Source organism: Poecile atricapillus, chromosome 3 (genome assembly GCF_030490865.1).
Source record: "Poecile atricapillus isolate bPoeAtr1 chromosome 3, bPoeAtr1.hap1, whole genome shotgun sequence".
Lineage (NCBI taxonomy): Eukaryota > Metazoa > Chordata > Aves > Passeriformes > Paridae > Poecile > Poecile atricapillus.
Window position 1 is genome coordinate 32,936,005 of NC_081251.1, and position 23,929 is coordinate 32,959,933.

The 23,929-nt window shown below is 35.8% G+C and overlaps 1 protein-coding gene across 2 annotated transcripts in view; it reads right to left on the reverse strand.

Annotated features, from left to right (window-relative positions):
- The window catches only part of PHIP (pleckstrin homology domain interacting protein), a 105,741-nt gene that overhangs the window by 28,913 nt on the left and 52,899 nt on the right, over positions 1-23,929 (reverse strand). For both annotated transcript variants that reach the window (XM_058835165.1, XM_058835164.1), the window contains 9 exons: positions 23,242-23,370; positions 18,079-18,304; positions 14,997-15,134; positions 13,845-14,028; positions 13,015-13,138; positions 5,096-5,236; positions 4,204-4,280; positions 3,298-3,529; positions 100-219 (listed from right to left, as the gene is read on the reverse strand). In XM_058835165.1, the coding sequence (XP_058691148.1) occupies positions 100-219; positions 3,298-3,529; positions 4,204-4,280; positions 5,096-5,236; positions 13,015-13,138; positions 13,845-14,028; positions 14,997-15,134; positions 18,079-18,304; positions 23,242-23,370 (1,371 nt within the window). The remainder of the gene's footprint in view (positions 1-99; positions 220-3,297; positions 3,530-4,203; positions 4,281-5,095; positions 5,237-13,014; positions 13,139-13,844; positions 14,029-14,996; positions 15,135-18,078; positions 18,305-23,241; positions 23,371-23,929) is intronic.

Sequence of the window (23,929 nt, forward strand, 5' to 3'; positions counted from 1 at the left end):
ATGTTTTGATTATAAGTGTCTGGGGAAAAAATGTGCAGATGAAAATACAAAAGGCAAAAACAATCTGAAAGAAGGACACAGAGGGAAAAATTACAATACCTCATCCCCCATCTGTGGGACAAATGGGCACCGCCGAGGAACAGTGTCTGTAATCCATGCTGAAGGCAGCCATTCTTCCAGCGTCAAACCATTTTCTGCCAGAACTCCTACAGCCAGCCTCTGAAGAAAACGTACCCAGAAAATTAGTACAAAATTATTGCTAGTGTGAGGATTAATCTTAACTGCCTTTTGAGGTTTTTTTGGGAGTGTGTAGGGATGAGCTCTAACAAAAACTGAATTTAATAAGTCTAGTAATTATGTCTCATGCCCAAAAAGATAAAATGGAAGCACGTCATTCTCTTGAACCAAATTCACATGGTTGCCTTGGCCAAAAAGGCACTAAAATTAGACAGCCGCCTCCAATTAAGGAACCTTGCACAAAACAAGGAGGAAGAGATTTATGAGATAAATAATGTGAAAATTACCTGGATTAGGTATTCATCCACATTACCTACTGGCATATTTACTATAAAGTGCTGTGGAACTGCATTTTCAGAAAGTATTTCCACATATCACATTTGTAACCAATAACACTCAGGGCAGTTGCTGGTCCTAGGTGCAAACTTCTTGTCTGTATCTAATAGGTCAGATAAAGCAGGGGTTTGTACAACCATTCAAGCAATGCTGCTTTGAAATTCCTAACAGGATCTTGTGTGTGTGGGTGTGTACAGAAAGCAAGCCTGGACGGCTGTACAGAAATCCACTCCATACAGCCACTGCTGGAGGATTCTGCATCTCCTGACTGCAAATAGGATATGCCATGTGTAATTCCATTACACCAATTCAAATGTGGTTTGACATGACAAGAAGTACTGTGATGATTGCACCATGAGTATACAAGAAAAAGCATAAATGTATTAAAAAACAAAAGCCCACAACAAAAAAATCAAAACAGAACCTCTCTATTGCATTAAGTCAATAACATAGAAGCACTTTCAGATTTCTGAGATTCAAGCAGGTCTGTCTTGCAAAACACTGATACACTGCATCAGAGCCAAGTGTCTACAGCTAACTGGCAAATTATGGGAAGGTAAGAAACAGCCTTTAAACAGAGAACTTTCTTTCCCTTTTTATAATTTGACGCATTAATCATCAGTTTAAAACTTTCTAGAAGCCAAGCCTGATCTTAGTTACTCATCAGGAAGGGACTATTCCAAGTGACTTGATTAAATAATTTCTGAAACTCTACTAAATCTTTTAGTAATTAGTTCCACTACCTGACTACATGCTCAGGTGGGTTTGGGGTGTGAGGGGGATGTTGAGTGGGAAAATGGCTCATTTTTGAGCTTTATGTCTGTCTCGTGAGGTGCCACATCTCACCGTAACAAAATAAGGAAGGAAATCATTCTGCATTTATTCCTTTCTAAACCATGATAGTTTTATACAAGCTTTTTTATCATATGTCTTCCAAACTCTTTCCCTTCTAACAGTCAGTCTCTGTGTCTGACCTAAAGAAAAAAAAAATGTTCTGTACTTTTGATCTTCCTGGGTGATCCTTCTTTGTCCTTCTTCACTGCTGTATCATTTTTTAGATTGATTTTTGGTAGAGGTGGATTAGAAATGTAAGCACCATTCAAGATCATAAAACTCAAACATTAATCAGTTTTTCTCTTCTGCTTTTTTAATTTTTAAGATTCTACATGTGGCTACAAAGAAAGTCAAAGCTTTTTCCCACAATAAAAAAGACCTAATTTTGAATCAGGATCAGAATGAAGAAGAACTTTATACCAGAAAGGCCTGTGAGCTCTCTGCTCAGTAAGGAGGTCAAATGTCTACTACAAAAATCTTCAAAGACTAACATCTGTCAGGAATGACAGGTATAATTAATGCTATCTAGGGATAGAGGAAAGAGAGGTGATTTTCTGCAATTACTTCCAGCCTCATATTTTCTTGTGACTCAAGAAATAAGCAGGTCAGTTTGAAATATCTAGGCCTGATACTTTTTGAATCAAAGACATCCCATATCTCAATAGCTGGGATTAAAATGGATGCAAGATTCCCAAAACACTCCGCTTAGTTTTAGTCGAAGTGAAAGTATTAGGCTGTCAACTAGTCTTTTATTTTATACTAGTAAACTAAACTAGAGGTTTCAATCATTTAAAAAGTCCCCCACCATCTATTTTTCTCATCTGCTTTCTTATTCCTTTTGATACCTTCTTTTGGTTTCAGACTGTGCAAATAGCAATATACTATTAGTATTGACAGTGCAACTAATGAGTGTGTACAATACACAAATAGTAGCCTAAATAAAGAATAAAGACTAGCACCTGACATCCCATATGCCATACCAGAGATTCACAGCTAATCAGACACTGCAAACCTCTGTGTTCAAACAGCTGCTTTGTCTACGTTCCAATGAGGTCTAAAACACTGAAATAATGATCCTAAAGAACACTGAGGACTCCTAATCTAATAAATAAACAAAATACAAGTATTCCGTTTAGATGATACAGTTAGCTTCCTTGGGTACTACAAAAAGAGAAGCTATGACTTTACAAAAACAATTATCATCTATGAGATGATAATTAGCATCTACCAGATCACTTCTGGTCTCTGTAAAGAAAGAAGGAAGAGTGAAGTTTTCAGATCTAACAACTGAAAACAAAACAACTTCTCAAAAAACACACTGAAAATAACTGAAGTCACTGAAAATTTCTTTGCACTGATTTAAATTGTAATTGCATTATATTAGAAAGCAAACAAAATACAGACAACAAAAAAAATCCTGATCAAGTCATATTTCCCTTAATGGAGTTAACAGTGGCAAGCATAATGCAAATATCATATATCATAGAATTGACAGAAAAAAATGGCATGGTCGTGCAGATCTAAAAGAATTCGCAATTATATAGGGAGACAAGTCAGCACAACTTTAAAAAATACTGGCATGTTATAGCAATACTCAATTGTATTGAAGTTGAATACTCTACTTCCACAGAAAGGAAGTTTCTGGTGTGAGCAAGGATAGTGATAAGGACATTAGAAGTGCTCCTTATGTCAAACGTATCATATTCAGAAAGCATATCACTGTAGCCATCTATCATTTGACTTGGAAGAGTCTTTAATTATCATTTGTTAAAAGTCATGATGTGTTTAAAAATTAGACAATATTAAGTTGTATATGTAACACAATCACTCATCCAATTATTTCTAAGTCAGCAGGAATAAGCAACCTATAATACACAAAGAACATCTAACCTTTTGTTTTCTCTCTTTGGGTTTCCTCTTCTTTGGTGATGTTGATGGTCCATCTTTCTCCTCAACACCCTTTTTCCTTTCCTTTTTAATTTGCTTCCTTTGTTTTTCAGGTCCTTCTTCATCCTCTGAACTACTTTCTGCTTTCTTTGTTTTAATTTTAGGAATTTTCTTTGGTGGTTGCAAATTGATTCCTGCATCTGCCGTCCAGTCAGAATAATCACTAGAATAGTCACTATATATGATATAACAAAGAAAAAAGAAATTAAAACCCCAAAGTTAAAAAGTGCATTGGATTACATAAAATAACCCAGTAAAAGATTACAGTTAATGGTCTAGCTAACTACAATGTTTTAATAGTTAAAATCCTAATGCTTAAAACCCTATATTCTATCTACAATTTAAATGGTAGTAAACCAAAATCCCTTTCATCATTTGGTATTGCAAGAAGCTTAACTTATAGCATCCCTTGAAGTAAACACTGTATTTACTTCATCAGTTCAAGATGATAAACACTGAAGTCTGGATTTTGTTTTCAAGACTTCTTGTTTTGAATAGCTTTGAATGAAAAAATACAGGATGCTTTATTTGCTCTCTAATTTTAAACCAAGGATCACAGCTCAGACTGAGAGCCATAGGAAACTGCTACTACCTGCCCCAAGTGTTTGTATCTGAAAAGAAATACCTTCCGGAAAACAATTCTGCTTCTAGCAAACAAGGAAACCCCTTCCCTAAATTTTAGTCAGCAATATGACTGAAAATTAAATCCTGAAATTTTCATGTTCTTGTTCACCTTCTCTTCTAAATCTGCACAAGTGTTAGTTATTACTCATTTACTATTTACAGCAAAAATTATTAAATATTTCTTGGCAAGAATTTTCTCTGTAGATTATATATGTCGTCACTTACCTAGAACTGCCATCACTGTGCCATGCTCTTTCGTCATCTTCTGATGTTCCACCACTGGCAACAACTACTTCCCCTTCCTAATAAGGAGAGCAGAGGGCATTGGGAAGGGACAGAGGCGGAGGCAGAGAAAAAGAAAGCATTTTCTTTAGAGCTCAAGTTATAATATATGACAATACAATGAAAACTTTTCTAGGCTTTAGATGTGCTATAAACATCTGGGATTCTAGAAGCTTTATGTTAAAAATGCATTTTAGTTTGCAGATAGTTTCTTTACTTCAGTGGACTTATACAAAGAAGTATGAAGATATCTGCGCCTGGCACAGTGTAGAGCAACATCACCATTTGACAAAGCTAGCTTATCTTCTCAAAAATTATTTCAAGTGTTTTTAATGTCATATTTCCACATCTTTTTAACATCAAACAAAAACCCAATATGAACTTTATGTACTGCTCACTCATTCTCTACCACAGTTACAGAAGCATAGAATAATTGAGGCTGGAAGGGACTTCTGGAGCTCATATTATCCAACCTCCCTGTTCAAGCAGGATCACCTAAAGTTGGTGACCACATTGCTAGGCCGTGTGGGCATTACTGACTAGGTTAACAAATTGCACATATACTTTGCAAAATCCCCTTACAAATGAGTATTTTTCTCCTTTGTCAATTACTTAAGTCAAAGCTAAACACATACAACATGTATATGTGTATATGTATATATACAAGCATGTGAAAACCTAATACAACATAATTTTTTTTTTAAGAGGTGAAAGGAAACGCACAATGAAAACTGTAACTTGAGTTCCCACTAGAAACAATGTTTCATTAGCTGAAGTAGGAGATTATTGAGTAGAAATGCAATATGTAAGACTGCCTCAAGAATCAGGATCTTACATCTGAAGAACTGTGTCCATTTTCCAACTCTTCAGCAGGCCTTGCAGTTTCTTCTACCGCATATCTTGTACGGTAATTGTGCTGATTAGCTGCTTGTTTCTTTGAGTCACTAGCATCAAGTAAATTATCATGAGAATGGTTCTGTGAAGATACAAAAGCCAAAATACATAATTTTTTTAATACATTTTATTAATACATAGCATTTTCTTTAATAGAGTATTCCAGGAAGCAATTTTTACATTGATAAAAAGTTACAAGTCCAAAACTAAAAAGCTGCTGAAGAAAACACTCCATACACGTAGTTGAATGAATATACGCACCAAACAGTTCCGTGTATTCTGGAAATAATTAAATTTCTTCCCAGATACAAAACAATTTAAAAATCTGTAACTATTAAAAATAATCATTCTCTGCAAAGTAGATGTCAGTTAAGAAGGACTAAAACAAGGACTAAAGTATAACTACTGATAGGCTGATAAGGGCTTGTAAAAGCTCCAAATTACTCTAAAAATGGCTAAGGAAAGGAGACTTAAACAAAAGTCCAGAGTTATTTTGCAGCCAAGGGGCCAGATGTGTTAGAAAAGAAACCCGTACAGCAATACATCCCCCTTCACACAGAGAGATGAATGTTAGCAAATACAACCTTTAAATAGTATGATGATGCATTGCAGAGCTCAAATGAATGAGTCAGTTTGAAAGAATATGAGTTCTTATGAAGCTTAAAAGAATGAAATAAAGCTGTCATTTAGAAACACTTCATGCTCCAGCATGAAGAGATTTTATTCCTCCTGTAGAATATACAGGATGCAAACACTTGCTCTCAACACCAAGTATGCAAACCTATGTTAGTCCCCAGCCACTGGGAAAAAGAACAAAAGTTATGATCTCAATTTCAAGAGTTCTGTGCTATTTTTTTTTGGCATGTATAGTTGAACTTCATCCTATCTCAGATCCAACAAAATAATTTCTGGGCACATTCCTAGATGCCACAAAAAGAGGTACACTTCCCCAGTGTTATCCTTTTGCAACAAGGAAAACCTCAGATATCTATTAGGTGCTGATAACAGTTAAAAAAAAAAAAGTCCCAGAGATGAAGAAGAAAGCAGAACTGGAACAAAACAAAGAAAGGCACTAATATTTTGACAGTCCTCTAGTACAGCAGACTGCTTGTACCTATTCCTCTTGACTTTTTTTTTCTTTTGTAGAAAAAAAAAATCTTTTCTATAATGTATGATGAAAGCTAGTTCATGAGGTTAAATTTTCTTGTTGAGGAAAATAACTCCCACTTTTTACAGTAAAAGCTGTACTAAAACATGGCTAATCAATAGTAGCGAAGATTTAGCTTTCCTTAGCCACAACAATCATCATTAAAGTGCAGAAGTCTAGTAACTAGTTTTTCTCCCACACTCCCTGTTAGAAGATACACAGCTTCTGCACGCAAGACTGCATCAGTTCAGGAAAGTAAGCCAGCACACCACTCTGTACAGTTGTGTTCCAGTTTTCATCAAAGCACAGAGGACCAACACAAACTGCTTTTCAGTGAGTATTGTGCTTCTGTTGTTTTGTCCTTCTGTCTAGTTGGAAGTTATCACTGACAGCACAGCTACCAGAGACATTTCTAATGACACTGCTCAGCAATCAGCATTTTATCATTGCCCAAGACTTTCGAGACCTGGGGCACCCACTCCTTCTGGACTCAAACTGGCAACACACACCAGATCTCAAGCTGCTCTGCCCTGACTCAGAACAGCCCCAAGGCAGCCCTAAGCCCAGTGGCTGAGCCCATCACTCACAGCCTTCTGCCTTCAGCCTTCTGGGGCTGCTCACTTCTCATCAAGCTCTGAAGATTCATTACTGAAGCAAAGAGGTCACAAAAGCGAGTGTTACAGGAACTTGTTTCTGCTATTGATTTGTGACTTTTTCACCGTGAATCATAGCAGAGAAAGCAGGGACAACAGAATGGAATCACATAACCCTAATGAAACAAAGTAGTCAAGTATCTGTTACAATAAGGAGGACATATTTTGCAGAAGCTTCCTTACAGCTTGACTGCTTGACTTTTGTTTCTTCTCTAGAAACAAAAGTCCTAAAACTGTACCTCCCCGTTTCTCTTCAGAGGTGAGGCTTCTCAAACAGCTATCCTAAAAATACAGTTTTTCTCTACTCAAATAGAACTACAGATACTTGGAAAAACTGAAGCACTTCACATTATTCTTTGGTTTTGAAAAGATTTTTTTTCTTTTGGCAGTTCAAAGCTTGAGGGAAAAAAACACTGTATAAATATTGGGTCACAGTGATGCTGAAGGGTAACAAACAGCTTTGGGAGAGATAAAATGCCAAAACAAGAACAGAAAAAAAAAACCAACAAAAAACAGGAAAATAAAAAACCACAAGTACTTATCAACGAGTAACAGAACAATAGAATCAAGTTGGAAAGTATCTCTAGATGTCACCTTGTCTAAACCCACTGCTCAAGCAGGGATGAGAAAAGGGGCCATAAAGTATACAATTGCCTCATCTTGCCTAAAAAAATGTATTTTAACATCATTCCTATTCAGCTTAGCTTTTCAAAATCTGAAGAGAAGCTGTAATACAGAACTTGATTTATTTGGAGGAGGGGTGGAGTTGAATGTGAAGGTTTGACTATAAAGTACTACAGGTCTTTTCCTGACAAAATGTAACTATCACCAGCATGTTCAGCTAGAACTGAGGAAACACAGCTGATGCCTCCACTCCCTCAATATACAACCTAAAGAAAGAGCTTGAAATTGTACTCTCAACTCTAACAGTAGGCTGGGAAATAAAACCAAGATAACCTAAAATTTGAGGTTCAATCATCGTTTTCTCTCTAAACACTTTGATGAACAGTCATATATGCTGACAAGTACCTTGTACCTTGTCCAAGGCTTCAAGTCAGTATCAGAGCACATCTATAGATACACCTAAAATTACAGCTCCTGTCAGAACAGTTTTTCTGTGAAATAAAAAATGATGGCATTTCCTGTATTTGAGAGGGATACTGGACACTGCTGGGGGTCTTGGTAACTTCATCTGTGAGAGATACAGTGGGAAACCAGTGGTGTCCTGACAACTCAGACCACACTGCATGCTACATCCTTATGACTCTGACAGCACTTGGAAGCACAGCTTTGCTGCAGTCTCATACAGGGCTGAAGCAATTTTGGGAAGCTTTGGCTGTAGCAATTTCATGGTATTTCTTAACCAGCAGCATCCTTTTTTTATGTGAAAATGATTCCTCCTTCCTTAAGGCAACAGGAATTAACTTCTACTAGAAAGTTTAACAGGGACAAGGTACAAGCATATGTCCAGTATCAAAACCCCAGCACTAAATAGATGTCTTGCCCTGGCATTTTCTCTTTGACTCTTACACAGTCTCAAGTCTGAATCAGTGTCTGTAATTACATAGATTTTACTCTTACCACATCACATGTATGCAAAAAATGATTTAAAACTGTTCCGAAAGTAGTGAAGGTAATAGACGCTAAGCACTAAGTGCTAGGCTCTGAAGTTCTAGAATATTTTCCTCTTAACATCTTGATGATTTAATTGGCAGTATTGTTTAAATAACATGTAAGTAGAAAAACTTATTTCTGCGGAACACAAGCCACTTCCAGCAGAACAAAATACATGTTTCTCCTCCCTGGGTTCTGTTAGTTTACAATGCTGTCATTGCACCCATCACAACAGAGGCCTATGCCTGCTTTTTTCCACCCATAACAATTTCCCATGTTAATTCCTTGAAATTTTGAGATAACATTTCCACTTAATGATAATGAGGAATATTTCCATTTTTGTCACATTTTACTAGGACACACATCACATCAACCCTCTAGTGTACAGAAATTTCACACTCTTAAATATTTATAAAATGCTCTAATCCCAGTAGTTTAATAAACTAATCCACTTAATTACTTGGACTGGGAATATTTACCTAAGCATGTTATTTATCTCAACTTTCATCTGCTCCTGAAAAAAAATAATTTGGAAGACAGCTCCATTTTGAAGATGTAAAAATCCCATTCTATCCTCTTTCATTAATGTATTTGGGTTCAAGTTTTTGGCATTTGCTTTTTTAGGTGTTTTTGTTTAATAATAGAAAAAACCCTATTCCTCACCAATGACTTTGAAAGTCAAACCAAGTTCATCATTCAGCCAGCAAATCAGTGATACTAAATACTATTAACTAAGTACTATTCAGGTCAAAATATCCAAGTTTTTAGTTTCTGCCCCACAACTCCATTAGCCCCTTAAGCAATCATATACAAACACTTTTTTGTATGACCTGTGTCAAAGAAATGTGGGCTTTCAATATCAGAATACTTATGTGACTGCCATTTACACTGCAGATATTGTTAAAGAAGAAAGACTAAACTATAATTCTGTACTACTTTTAACACATGACCCTGGATTAAAAATTAGCAGTGGACTTCGAAATCTCCTCAAAATGTAATTACAGCTGCTCTGTGTTCTTCCTTATTGACCCACACTTTAGCTTCCAATCCAAAATGCTAAGAACATTCATTCCTGCCCATCTTTTCATTTTACTTCTGTATTTTTGACTCCTTTCAGTTAGAAGGGAAGAGAAGAAAATATTATTTCATATTATCATATGAATAGAGCTGATAAATTTCAAAAGCTCATATAAAAACCTGTATTTCCTACTGCTATGAATTACAACTGAGCTTTCCTATGAAGACAATGTTTTACTCAGCTCCCAGAAAAGCTGACAGGTCTATAGAGTGAGACATTTTCTAGAATTCTTGATGCTGTAGTTCTTAGGTCTAGACATTATTGGAAGAAAATGTCATGCCCTGTGTTTTGCTGGAAGTGTTCCCCATCTTCTTTGGATCATAAATTCTCATTAAACCTGCAAGAATTCACTATGCAATAAGGACTATAGTTTTGCAATAGTACTGCACTATAACTTACAAGGAATCGGTATCAAAACCTACTGGATGTTGTCAAGGAAAAGATTTACACTGTGCTTTTCAGTGGTATCTTCAACCTAACACAGCTTGTATTTAAAGTCACACTGTCACTGTAAATGGACAGCAACAAAAGAGCAACTATAATGAAGTTATTAATTTGTATTTAAAACAGCCCTAAAAATACTGCACAACAGTTTTTGGATTGCAGTAAATGTTACTTCTCTTCCCAGATGTTTATTTGAATTTACTGTGAACACTACAGAAGATGACAATTCCAATTCACTATTCCTGTTGCTCAGACACTCCTGAGAAGAAGTGTTGCTTATGCTAACTGTAAGCAACCACAAAAACCATAAAAATGTGAGCAGTTAATTTAATTGTGAGACTCAATCACTCAAGATCAAACACCTTTTTCTTCTTGAAACACGCTTATTTAAAACCCGGGGGATATCTGCTTATTTCTGAATCCCTCTGAGATTTTACTTAAGAGATTTGAATTAGTGTACTTCTCAGCAGTCTGAGTCCTCCAAAAACAGACATATTTAATGAAGAGTCAACTATTGAAGAATACAACCTTTTTATACCAAGATGCCATAAAAAAGTATTCAGTAGGGTTTATGAAGGCTTTAAGTGTTCTGAAAGTATTACTAACTATATCAGTAATTTTTATATACAAAATTTACTGACACACTCAAATGAAAAGACCATGATTGCCTGGGGTTTTTCGTTATTTCCCCAGAACAAAGGTGGAAAGTGACTAAAGGATTTATCAAGTTCTCTCCCTCACATTCTGAGAATCCAGATCACAGAACCCCCCAGGTGTAAATATATGAAACTGAAGAAAGTTATTCCTAAGTAGCAGTTTCTCTGAAGGATTTCAAGGACCTAAATATCTATAAATATATTTTTATATATAGATATATTATATTATATACATAATATAATATATAAATAAAAATAGGGGATTCAAAAGATCCAGTGCTACCGTTACAGTTTGGACACTAAAAAAAATATTTTAAACAGGACTTTAAAAAACACTTGCTTTAAGTTTCTTTGTTTCAAAGATAATATAAAAGTGATTGCAAAAACCAAAATGCTGGACCAGCTAGCCTATTCTGTTAAACTTTTATGTCCTAGTGATATTTTAGAAGAAAACTGTAACCCAATTAGAAATTTAATGGCAATTTAGTATTAATTCATATTATCAGGAAGGATCTTTTGATTAGGCTGTAGCTAAAGACAAAGAAAAAAAAATATAAACCCTTGAGCAGTGCACCTGTTTAATTTAACTAAAATGAGGTGTATAAATCAGCACCAAAACACATCCCCTCAAGACAGGAAAAAACTTTGTCAAAATCTGAATTTGTCAGGCCCTTTTTTCTATTACTGCCAAAAGAAAAATAAGAGTTCCAAAGACTTCTGATGTCCTGGTATTTCACCAATGAGTCCTGTCATGTGGCATAAAGTTTCCTCCTCAATGTACAAAACACTGGGGAAAAAGTGAACAATTTTTTTTCAGTGTATCTTGGGTAAACACACAATATTGGTGATAGCAAAACTGAAAAAAGTGCATCAGTGCCATTTTTAAAGATAGCAATGCACTCAAATTTTAATACATGAAAAAAATTGAAGGAAAAAGTAAGGAATAAATTTTAAAAAGAAATTTAAAGTTATTGGGGGACTGGGTAGGGGAGACTTCACATCATTTCTTCTGAAATCTTTAATTTGGTTGAGTATGAAAAAAGCAGAAAAACAATATTGAAGTTCAGCATCAAATATAAACTTGTTAATCTCAGACTTGCTCTACTACATATAAAATTAATTCATCATTATTAAAAATTACAGAATCACTACAAAGCATCTGAAATTTACTTATTTTCAGATTAAAAGCAATCTCAGTTCCTTCCTTCACAAGTAAGCAAGCAATAAACAGCACAGGCACTAAGTATAGTACTCAAAGTTAAGAGCTTCAGTCTTTTGCATACTTGCTCTCTTTATTTCATTTATTAATTTTTCCACCTTATATCCCATAAGTGATTTTTACTTTCCCATCACAATTGCCACAATTTGCAGGTGTTTCTGAAAGCTGTATTTTACAAGCTTTGGATTGAGGGTGGAAAGAGTCTCATCTATATTAAGCATATTACAAAACCCAAAGTATGGGTTCTCTTTTACCATTGCTAAAATTTACTTCCCTTATTATAAAAACATAGTTGGTTATTTAGTTAGAAAAGCATAGATAAGCATGTGTAATTCATAAATAAAATTTATTTCAATTTTAAACAAAGTAGACATAAAATGCTTTCTGTAAACATATAATATATATCCTTCAAACTTTTTTAGAAATCTTTTGAATAAAAAAGATGCAAGATTAAAATTTTTTGCAAGTTATATGAAAAAAAAACCAAGTCACTTATGACAATTTAATACAACTTATTTCCTTGAACTTAATCTATCCTGTTTTCATCTTTTCTGAAAACGTACTCCCAGCTCTAGCAAAAATTATGACTTAGATATATCCCATAACAGCCCACAATATGATTTTTAGGGTGCCATGAGAGAAAATACCCAATTCTCTATTTGGAGATGTATTTAATCTATTTAATTTAAGTTTAAGAACTCTGACTTGAGTTTCAATAGAAGTATCCACAGAACAGTATGTCAAACAGTAGACAACAGCAGCAGAGTGTATTGATTAATAGTGACAGACTCCCTACAGCAAATCATGTTCCCAACACCAGATTTGCAGGGATTTTCCCCCACTTCTGAAAGCAATCCATGTTGTTTATTATTCAGAACATACTGAAACATCAGTACAGACAGGCTTCCTCATTCTGGTGAGGTAAACAAACTCCCGTACCCTGGTTTGTAAATTTAAAACTGAGAAGAAGAACGTAAATTTATGTGACCCAACTTATTGAATTAAATTTTATGCTGCGTTCTGTTGTAAAGCACAGGTGGACTTCTTACCTTAGAGAACGTAGGTATTTTGTTTTCTCTTGGAATGTGACTCACTACATGTTTTCGTTTCTCTTCTGATCGATATACCCTTATTTCTTCTTCTCCCTTTGCTGTTCTCCATTCTTCCTGCCTACTGAAAAAAGAAAACTGAGATGTTAACTTTAAATGATATTACTACAACTGAGAGAATCTATTCCAAACCAAGGAATAGACATTCAACATCTATAGCATTCTTTGAACAGCAGTTCTTCTCTTTACAGTTAGCACATGGTTTTTAAATTAGGTTTTTTCACACAAAGATTTTCACCTTATTTCATTAAACTAGAGCAGTTCTTTTCAAACTAAGTAAGATTTTCATCTACATTAAGCTAGAGCAGTTTATGTTTGACTATGGCAAGTAAGTTTTTTGACTTACTGATTTAAGTACTCATCACAAGAATTACTGAAAAAATTGAAGTTCCAGTTTGGAAATCAAAATTCATCTCAGACACCTAATAGTGTAGGTCAGCATTCCAGCCATAAAATGCCATATAATGACAGGAATTAAAATGTATAATCTTATGCTATAAGTCAGAAGATATTGAGGCAACTAGATTCCATTGCCTATACAAGTTCAGTTACTCTATCATTCATTTAAAGGGCAATTTTTATTCCCAATCCTTCTGGAATTACAGGATTTTTCAAGTGATATACAAACAAGTGATTTCAAACAAACTGATTTTCTAAGAAATTTGAGATGAAAACACAGAAAACAAATGACGATGTGAATGGTGATAGAAACTCCAAAACTGTTTCATTTAATTAAGTTCACCAGAGTAAAATTCTCGATCTATGCTTACCTGGCCACACCAGAAGACAGTTCAGGCACTACCACCCTGCGACTCCAAGCCACAAGGTCCCGCTCAGTGGCTATTTCACTTCTTGGTGCATTGCTGTGCATCTGACGCACACCTTCAATTTGTCCACTGCGCCTTAACCCTATATTTGGTGGGGAATGTACTTCTGAGGTAGAGCTTACAGATCCTAAAAAGTCAAAAAGCAATAGTTCTTGATCTGAAATTCTTAAGGAAGCATTTGAAAATAAAAACTTGGAATGAAATGGAAAAAATAACTTTACTTGATCTATTACTTCAAAAGAAATCATATTAACTGAGTATAAGTATTTCAGCAGTTTCTACAGTCACCACATGACAGCACAAACTGCTACTGGGCTGCAGCACTCTGTTCAAAAATTCACATAATAAAGAAGCAGATGTACCAACAATCTGAAGTGAAGAAAATGTTTGCTTCTTTAAAAATACCTTTGAAAACATTTATGCAAAGCTGACTATTGCTACTGCACTCTAGATCTGTTATAAAATAGTGACCTATCTCACTGAATCAATGGAAATTAGGAATCAAGCTGTAAAATTTACAGACAAGAAACTGAAATGGCCAAGAGGCTAAAAATAACCAAACCAACCCAGAACAAAATCACACACACATGCAAGAGCCTTTGAACACCTACACAGTAGCAAAATATCAACATTTTTCCATATCCTTACACACACAAGCTAATCCTGCTCAACCTAGTGGATTGCTAATCATAATTTTTCAAGTATTGGAAACTACTGTGTACTCTAGTGCAAGACACTGTAACATGGAACAATTTTGCAGAGTTCTACTTTTCTTCCTCCTGTGTCCTTATTTAAAAGGAGTCAGATTTCAAATAACTAGATGGCCAGCCATAGATTAAACAGTAGGGTAGTTACTTCTAAGGGAACACAGTTGCTGCAATTCCCTGAGTGAGGAGACAATAATAAAAAATCTGTAATGTTAAGAACCCAAACATTTTACAAAAGGAAAAAAAAAAAAAAATGGGAGAGCTGTACTATTTTCTACAGCTCCATACCTCCTTTCTACTAGTTCAACAAAATGCACAGAGAATGAACAATATAAAGGGATCTATGTTTTCCAACTCTCAACCTCAGCACCCTTCCCCAGTGATCTACCTCTGCTTATCCGGCTGGTACTACTGGTTCCTGCCTCCCCAGAACGTCTCTGGTCCTGCTCTTGCTGAAGTCTTTGAATCATGCTATCCAACGGACTAATTTCTTGATTTGCTTGCTGACTAAGAACTTGATTCAATCCTGTGAAGTAAAATATACAGGAGAACAACACACAAATGTAAATTTTTAGGAAATTTATGTAACAGACAGCTCATCTAAAACAAGCACAGTAAATTATCACATGTGTAACTATGGGCTAATGCTTAGTTTTCTAACACCCATTTATTAAAACAGCTCAACTTCTCTTAATATACTTGAGAGCATTATATTTTTCTGGAGCAAGGTCAAGATGACCACATTTCACCTCTAATAAAAGGTTAAATTTGAACAAGTGCCAGCAAGCCACAGAAGCTTAATACAACTGTTGTTTGTCAGCTCAGTCAATGCAAATTGTTCAAATGCAATATTAGCCTGCTTCAAATGCATTAAAAAACACTTCATAAGCTTCAATGAAAGAGCTACATCAAGGTCTAACTGAATTAGAAAATAATTATCTATATTGTAGAACACCCAGCAGTAAAAATGTTTAATTGAGCTCCACACGGACGTAACAATCACACAGATCAAGTAACGGTAATTTTCTTTGGTACGTAAAACAGCCAAGAAACCTCCTTGTGGGTAGTTCTTGTGAATTGAAGATGGGAAACAGTGACTCCAAAGAAGTGATTACATGGTAATAAAGCTGTTTCTGAGCAGCAAGCAAAATATACACACATAAGCATGAAAAACACAAAACCTGGTTTCATACTTACAATGATCACAAAAAACAGTTAGAGAGGTACAGAGAAAAAAGACAAAGGTTACACTACTGATTCAAAAAGAAGTCAGACATCTCCACACAGAATAGTGAGATGGTGGAGTGGAATGGTGGGAAGCTCTAGCCAAGAGAAGCAGAACTTGCAAACTTTGTAATGAGGAGTAACAATGCTCAAAGAAACAAGAGATAGATATTATTTTTCCAGCATGATTCCAAAGAAATATAACAGTATAAACTGCACTTTGCAAGATCAAAGACTAGATATTACAGTAACTGTGCTGTGAAATGAAGAGCTTTGATTATGTGGCTGCACAGAAGCTGCTATCTCTTAACAGTATGCAGAAAAAAAACATAAATATTTAAGACAGTGCTCTCAGGCTTTAAAGGTTATTGAAGTCAACTTCCCTAAAGCAGCAGAACCTAGGAATAACGGAATGAGCTCTGGTATAAAAACAGTTGGATGTTTTCTGACTCATATAAGTGAGACAGATTAATTTGTTGATCTTGTGAGTAGACATACTGTCTACTGAGAGCAATGGGAAATACTACTAATAAACCAAGAATGATCTTAAATAAGGAAACTGCTATCTAAACAAAAGGAATGTTTTTATGTATCTAGCCTGTGAGACAATGCTTTAGCAAGAAACAGCAAGTGGGTTTTTTTAAAATGAAATAATAAAGACACTGGTGTATACTTGATTTTTTCAAAACATCTGGTTTAAAGGAGCTTCATGTTCATCAAGGCAGTAAATCATGTATGACTATCTAAAGTCCCCCTACACTTAGAAACTATAGAGAATTTAACAAGAAATGAATGGTCAGTGCTCTGAGTGAGATGCATCAAATCCCATAACAAAGCTTCAGAAAGAAAAGGAACTTCCTTAGTGGAAGGGAACATATAAAATATATTAATTCTGTTTACGTCTGCATGCAACTACATTGTTGCTATACTGTAAAAAGGTAAAAAACTGTCTTGTGTCTCTCCATCACCTGCCAAGTTGGTGGATAGCTCCCTGCTATTAAACAAAATGCTATGGACACCAACTTCCTATAAGCATTCATGTGTCATGCAGACAGACCACTAAATTTAATTTTATTGGGTCTGTGTGCAGAGCCTGACTTGTTTCAAGATATATTGAAGAAAACTCCCAGGACATTTTCAAATTTGGAGAATTTAACAATGCAATGGATTCACATTTTAACTGTAACAATGAAGTAAAGTATCATCCTTCCCTAAAAATCAAATTTTGTTTCAAAGACACTAGCTAAGAAATTTGCATTCACCAGGAATGTGATATTCTCCTTTTTACAGTTGCTTCTCAGGTAGCATTTCTTCCTGTAATTTCAGAGGAAATATGGAAATCCTCCCCTAAAAATATTTAAATATTCACTGTCCTATAATCCTGAGGTCTACAAATAAGGATGAAGAGATTTTTTGGTAAAAACACCTTCAGTTACCCCTTCCTGGAATGTCTGCCACACCACAGGCTTAAGTATCATGAACATACAAATTAAAATTTACAGTAACAGTCAGTTTTCACATATTTTCAAAAATACCCAAATAGTTAACAATGCTTATCTTGAAAACATTTAAAGCTACTTTCACCAGTCACTATTTGCTTAGTCATACTAATATCAAACTAGTGACACATAGTAAGTAAGCATTGTTTTTTCCATCCCTTCCCATGTGAAACACCTTTAGGCGGTTTCCAACAGCCAGCCCTTGGCCCAATACATGCATGCTCTTCTCATGTCATGTGCATGAGAACAAAACTTTCAAGGAACTTCCTAGATTTTATACCTTTATCAAGTTTTCAGTTCTTTAACCAAATCACCAAAGCTTAAAACTAATGACCGTCTTCAACTAAAGAGAAAGAGAATTTTGCTTCTTTCAGATGTCCTCCTATTTTTCTGTTCTTGTAGGTGTTACCTTTTCTAACTGATCTGTGGAAGATCAGTCTATTTCATAGGTTTTCTAAAGCAGAAAATCTTATCCTAAAGAGATAACTGAGAGCTCACACAGCATAATACACTGCTCCAGTAATGAAACAAACTGAGCTAACCGGTGTTATATCATCATCTAGTGCCAACTTGATTGATGACAATACTGCAAATGAAATTGTCATAAGCAATCAGTGCCAAAGACATGGTAATTCTTCCACACTACATGAACTACTATGCCCATAAATGAAGAAAAAGGACAAAGTGAAATTGTAGAACAACTGAAGGTAACTAGACTACTGTTCAGTGAAGTGAAATTTTCCATACCTGAAGAGGTCACTCCCATCTGAGGAATAAGCTGTTCCTCCCTGCAGTTCTCACGACCAGGAACTAGTCTTTGATACCTTGCAGGATGAGGGTTGCCATCCACATCAACCAAAAATGGGGGAGGCATAAGGTGTGGAGCCTGCTGTGTCTGTTCATCCAGGACAAAGTTGTTGGCATCACGGATAAGGGGCCGATAATCACTATGAAAGAACATCTGATCTGCTATCTGTAAACAAAGTCATTTTGTAATTTTTTTAAAGAACCTATTAGAAAAGCATATAGAAGAGAACTGCCAAAAGTATTTTTAACAGTGGTACTCATGGTCACTTTTGCAAAAAACAGGGCTGTAAGCTGATGTGTTAATTTCAGTTTAAAGGGGAAAATTCAATTACTCCATTATTACTTTATTTCAAAGTACTCTTTTCTGTATTACACTGCAAAGAGAACAATCCACATGTTTGAGGGTGGGAAGCATGTAAAGAATAGGGGAATGGAATAACATTTAACTACTTGAAGACATCTGACCAAATAAAGCATTAATGTATTAGTTTATAAATTTTCTTCTGTAGTCTGAATACATGAATAAATTTTCTGATAAAAAATTGTGACTTATGAAATATGGTGCAGGCAGAAGACTAGGAAAAATATTTATTACATCAGGGCATTGTCAAATATTTTAACACCATCAAAAAATATATATCCTTATTATACCGCTAGATATCAGAAAAATATTCAATCAATAAAATAAAGCCAAGATAAAAATTGAATTTTTCACTAACTTACTTTATTTCTGTCCACCTGCTCCTAATTTATTATAGATGACCTTCCACAGACCCTCAAGACTGAAGAATTTTTTGTCCAAATAAATATAAAAAGATGTATGCTCCATCCCTCACTGGCACATGTATCTCAGTATTGTGCAATAAGAAAGATATTGAAGCATGGGAGAAAAGAAAAAGTGACTAGAAGAGAGGCTGATGCATATCCTGCACAACTCAAGACCACCTACTGGCAAGCAAACCCTGCGGCAGCTCACTCGTGTACTCAGTTGAACGAGGAACAAGTGAAAATCAAATCCTAAAATCATCATTCACACAAATTAATATTTCCAGTGCAGTATAAAAACAATTAAATTATTGACTCAATGCATAGAAATTTAAAAAAAAAAAATCTTTTTTTTGAGCATGGAGAGAAGAATGCCTAAGTTGTCATAGAACATCCCCTGATTTCTGAAGAGTATGTTATATCATGACCAATCCATAACACAGGCTCCAGTAACTTGCTATGTAGTAAGGCAGAGATTATAGCAGCTACTCAGAGGTCTGGTCTCTCAACGACAAATGTCTCCCATCCTGGAAGCAAGAAGACCAGGAAAAAAAGATGACAACAGGCATTTGGCAATTACAACATCAGAAGGTGCATCCACATGAAGAGGATTTACAAAGAAGAATTGGGAAAAAATCATAGGAATCATGGGATATAGACCTCAGAAAAACTCAGAAAAATAACCACGGGAAGAAACTGGAAAGATATAAAGAAATACGCAACGGAAAAGAATTCACCTCAGAGATTCAAAAGACTACTCTTACAAAATGCATATGGACAAGGTGATATCCCACTGCAGTAAAAAGCCAACAGGATGAAATCTTGCTGCCAGATTCTTTCTTAACAGAGGCTACACAAGAAAGATAAAAGTGTTTTCATGTGTCTGACTAACAGAATCAAGGCCTGATTAACAGCTTTATTTCTTCATCTCACAATAGCTCAATATGAGAGAGACAGAGGTCTCCTAAGAGGACTTCAAATGTCTCTGCAAATCATAACAGAATATGCATTACTTACACCTAGTACAAGTCCTTCATCTAAGTACTTCCCACACTGAGGAAAAAAGTTTTCAATGGCAAGGTCATACAATCTGTGAGTTTTATTATGTTGTGTCTTGCTTGTACAGGGTAGTCTGCATCCCAGGTTTTGTGTGCAAAGGGGAGACCTGGTCCTAGACTTTGTCGCAATTACACTTCTGTGTACCCTATATTGCAGCCAAGCATAATAGAAAGAGTAAACAACAATTTTCTACTCCATAAGATAACATGGCATTTTTTGGAGAACACAGGCTCAGAACAACTTTCAGGGAGAGAATATCCCTACTGGAATCCAGGAAAATTTCTTATCCTGAGAAAAATCAGAAGAATTAGACATTCCATCAGAAAACCAGCCAGAACTACTAACAATGAAGTTATTTGTTTATATACCGTTAGAGATCAAATTCATGACAATAAGATGATATCACATCACCATTTGCATATGAGTCTTCTACTCATGACTTCACAAACCCAGCTTGGGAATGAGCACAAAAGCTTTCCACAAGGTCTGAGCTATTGTAGATAGATTCTCCTCCAATCACACATTCAGAATGCTGTTTCTCCAAATGGGCACAGTTACACAAAGAGGTTTTCCCCAGTACTGCGTGAATCCATCATACACAAACTTCCAGCTAAGTACTGTGCCAGTCTACAGGAACAAATGCCTTAGAAAGCTCAGAGATCAGGCTCCCCAGGAATGTGGTCATGCCACCAAGCCTGCCAGAGTTCAAAAGGCATTTGGACAATGCCCTCAGGCATATGATGTGCTTTGTGCAGAGCTAGGAGTTGGTCTGGATCCTAGTGGGTCTTTTCCAAATCAGAATATTCTATGATTTAAAATCAGCAGAATAGCACCTTACACTTTGGAACTGCCAGGCATTCCTGGACAAGTTTCCACCTAATCAAGAACTCCTGAAGTGCACATACCCTGTTGACAGTGAACTCGGCTCAACACTGGTGATGACATACTCAGATTTCAGCTGAAAATGGCTCAAAGAACCCCAAACAAGCAGCACACTTTTTTTTTTTTTTCTCCCATAAAAGAATTACTTTACAAAAATACGTTTCATCAAAAAAAACACCCATAAAAAACTCCATAAACCCCAAACAAAAAACAAACACCCCACCCCATTCATCTTCATTGTGGCCAAGATCACACTGCAGGGGAAAGAAAGCCTAGGCACTGGTTCCAGTCAACTAGGAAATGTAAATACTATCTGAACATAATGTGAAAAAACAAAGATGTAGAAAAACAAGAGCTTGTTCTTGCAGTAGATTTAACACTATCTCAGCTACAATTACTGTCAATTCAAAAATGCAGGAATACAGGACAGGTTACCATGCCTCTTTCTTCTGTAAAATTCATTTCCCCACAAAGATGGGAAACACTTTCAAGGACAAAAAAACATATATCCTACCGGATCACAGTCTGACAAGATGTCTGAACTCCTCCCCAGTATCTGGGGGGAGAAAGAGAAAAAAAAAAAACACTATCTCCAGCACCTACCTACCTGTAGTTACATCTCCCATAAATCAGGTCAGACAAAAATGGAGGTGATGAAACCACACATGGAAGACACCAGACACTTCCAAGCTGAGTTTTCTGTGAGTGGAAGACTAAGATTAAAGTGGTAACAAATATAAGTCCTATTTGCAACCATTTCTTCTATGATCAAGAATGCCAAGAGTAACACTCGTACAGCAACAGCTGCAGATGATTATTTTAAATCATTCAATAAGTGAAAAATTTAAAATATAATCTTTTCTCAAGGGCTGCAGCAAAAATCCACCCAAGGGTTTGTTGAATTCAAGCAGAGAAAAGCAACTGTATTCATTCTACAATCAGATTTAATCCCTCACAGGTAAATTCTCAAATGGCAGTATAAAGGAAAATTCTGATCTATCGCAGCAAAGACCAAAAGACTCACAGTATCAATTTATTTTCCAGCATTTCAAAGTAGCAGAGAACTACATACTTCCAAAACAATTGGAGAGAAAAAGAAACCTGAAACAATCCGTGGACATGGTAAGAAACCTGTTCCTATTACAACAAGCTTTAAAGTTTGGAACAGCAAGAATCCTAAAACACAAAGAAAATTATCTGATAATCCTGATTTTTCTTGCTTGTTTTACTTATTTGTCTTATTTGGAATTGAAGGGGAAACACACAGATAGTAATAACTGAGGGATAGCAACAGCAGCTTAGTACTGAGCACTTCAAATCATAGTTGAGAAACAAGGAGAAAAAAATAGATCCCCAAATGCAAATCCTTCTGTAAGACTACAGAAAGAAATCCAGTAGCTTACACGACAAAGAACAAAACTCCTTTTGCTCTCCATCCTTCAGGTCCCTCTGCACTACTGTTTGCCAAAATGCTTTCAAAACCCGCCTGAGTCCAAAGATCCAAAGCAGGAGGCAAAATCCAAAAAACAGCACTTCACCAACAGCATTCAAGTGTCAGCTACCAGAAGCAGAGATGAAAATGCAGCAGATAGATCTACTTAAATCTTATGAAAAGGGAGAAGAGGCACACCTAGTTTCTTTACTGTGTGGTAAAAGACAATCTTTTGTGGTTGTGGACATGCCAAACCCAAATGGTTCCCAGAGCATGTTCTTCCACAAAGGAAAAAAAATAACACGTCTTTGCAGTCATGAGGGTCTGTGGCAGGACACCCACACTCAGAATACACAATGCAGACTATGACATTAGAATAAAGATACAATATTTTGATCACACTAATGGTGGAATATTTCTGTGTAAAGCACAAAGGCATCTATGATGGTACTTCATTAACAGGCAAAATTGCATCACTAAAACATAGTATAGGTTTTATAAATAATTCTCTCACAGGCTATTCAATATTTAAATACAGACAGCAGGAATTAGTTCTATTACACACCCATTTTTTGGGGCTTAGTTAGGAATCATAAAAAAATATTTCAAGTAAAATGTGTAACTACTATCAGTTCCACTGCAGCTTATTCCCATTATCCATGTGGATACATTAGGAGATATTAGTAGATATTAGTAACTTTGTCACTTAGGAGACTAGACTGGTTAATTTTGAATTCTGTTGTTAAATTACTATCATTCTGAACTTCCCATGTAAGTAATCATGTTTCCATAATTTAAAAAAAGACAGTGAAAGAAATCTCATTGTTAACAGGCATCCAAAACATCCCCTATTAATGGCTCAAAATTGTGTCAAGACATGCCCTCTTAAAATGAAGCTCTGAACAAAAGTTTGCACAAATGCATTCAACACAAACAAACATTTTGATTTACATCTTGCACTGTACCTTGTCATATTTGCTACTGGAACCAAAGCCAAAAATCAGAAGGTGACCATGAGAATCAGTACATGCAAAATGCTGTCCATCAGGAGAGCACTTGCAGTCAAAAACTGCACCATGTCCTTGTCCTTCAATCTGAAATACATCAACATACAAAATAATTAACAGAAATTAATAATTTTCAATTATGACTCTCAAAACTGTGGTGCTGACATTGAATTTATTATAAAATCTGTATGACAGCATACTGCTAGATGGAAGCTACTTTAAAACAAAGCTTACTTTTTTAGCTATTCACTTTCCAGTGAATTTTGTAATAATGCTCATGAAAGATTCCAAATTGATAGCAGTAGAAACTGACAGACTTTAATCCACAAAGCAGGCACAGTATAGGAAGTGAAAATAAAAGCTTCCCCTTGAACGTCCTGCTAATGAGCCTAACCAGAGAGCTGGGCCCAGTTCAGGGCTTAGTTACTGCACCCTTTCCATCCTTTGCCTTCTTGCTAAGCTACCCCAGTAGCAGTGGCTGCTGAGGTATTCCACAACACCTGCCCCCTAGAAAACGCACTGACATAGACAACCCACATTACACAGCTTAGCAACTACCTGTTTCTGTAATTCCTACTCTTAATTTATTGGAGTGGGGAAGGAGTAAATTTGCGTAAAAACTCCACCTTTTATAGGAGAACTGCAA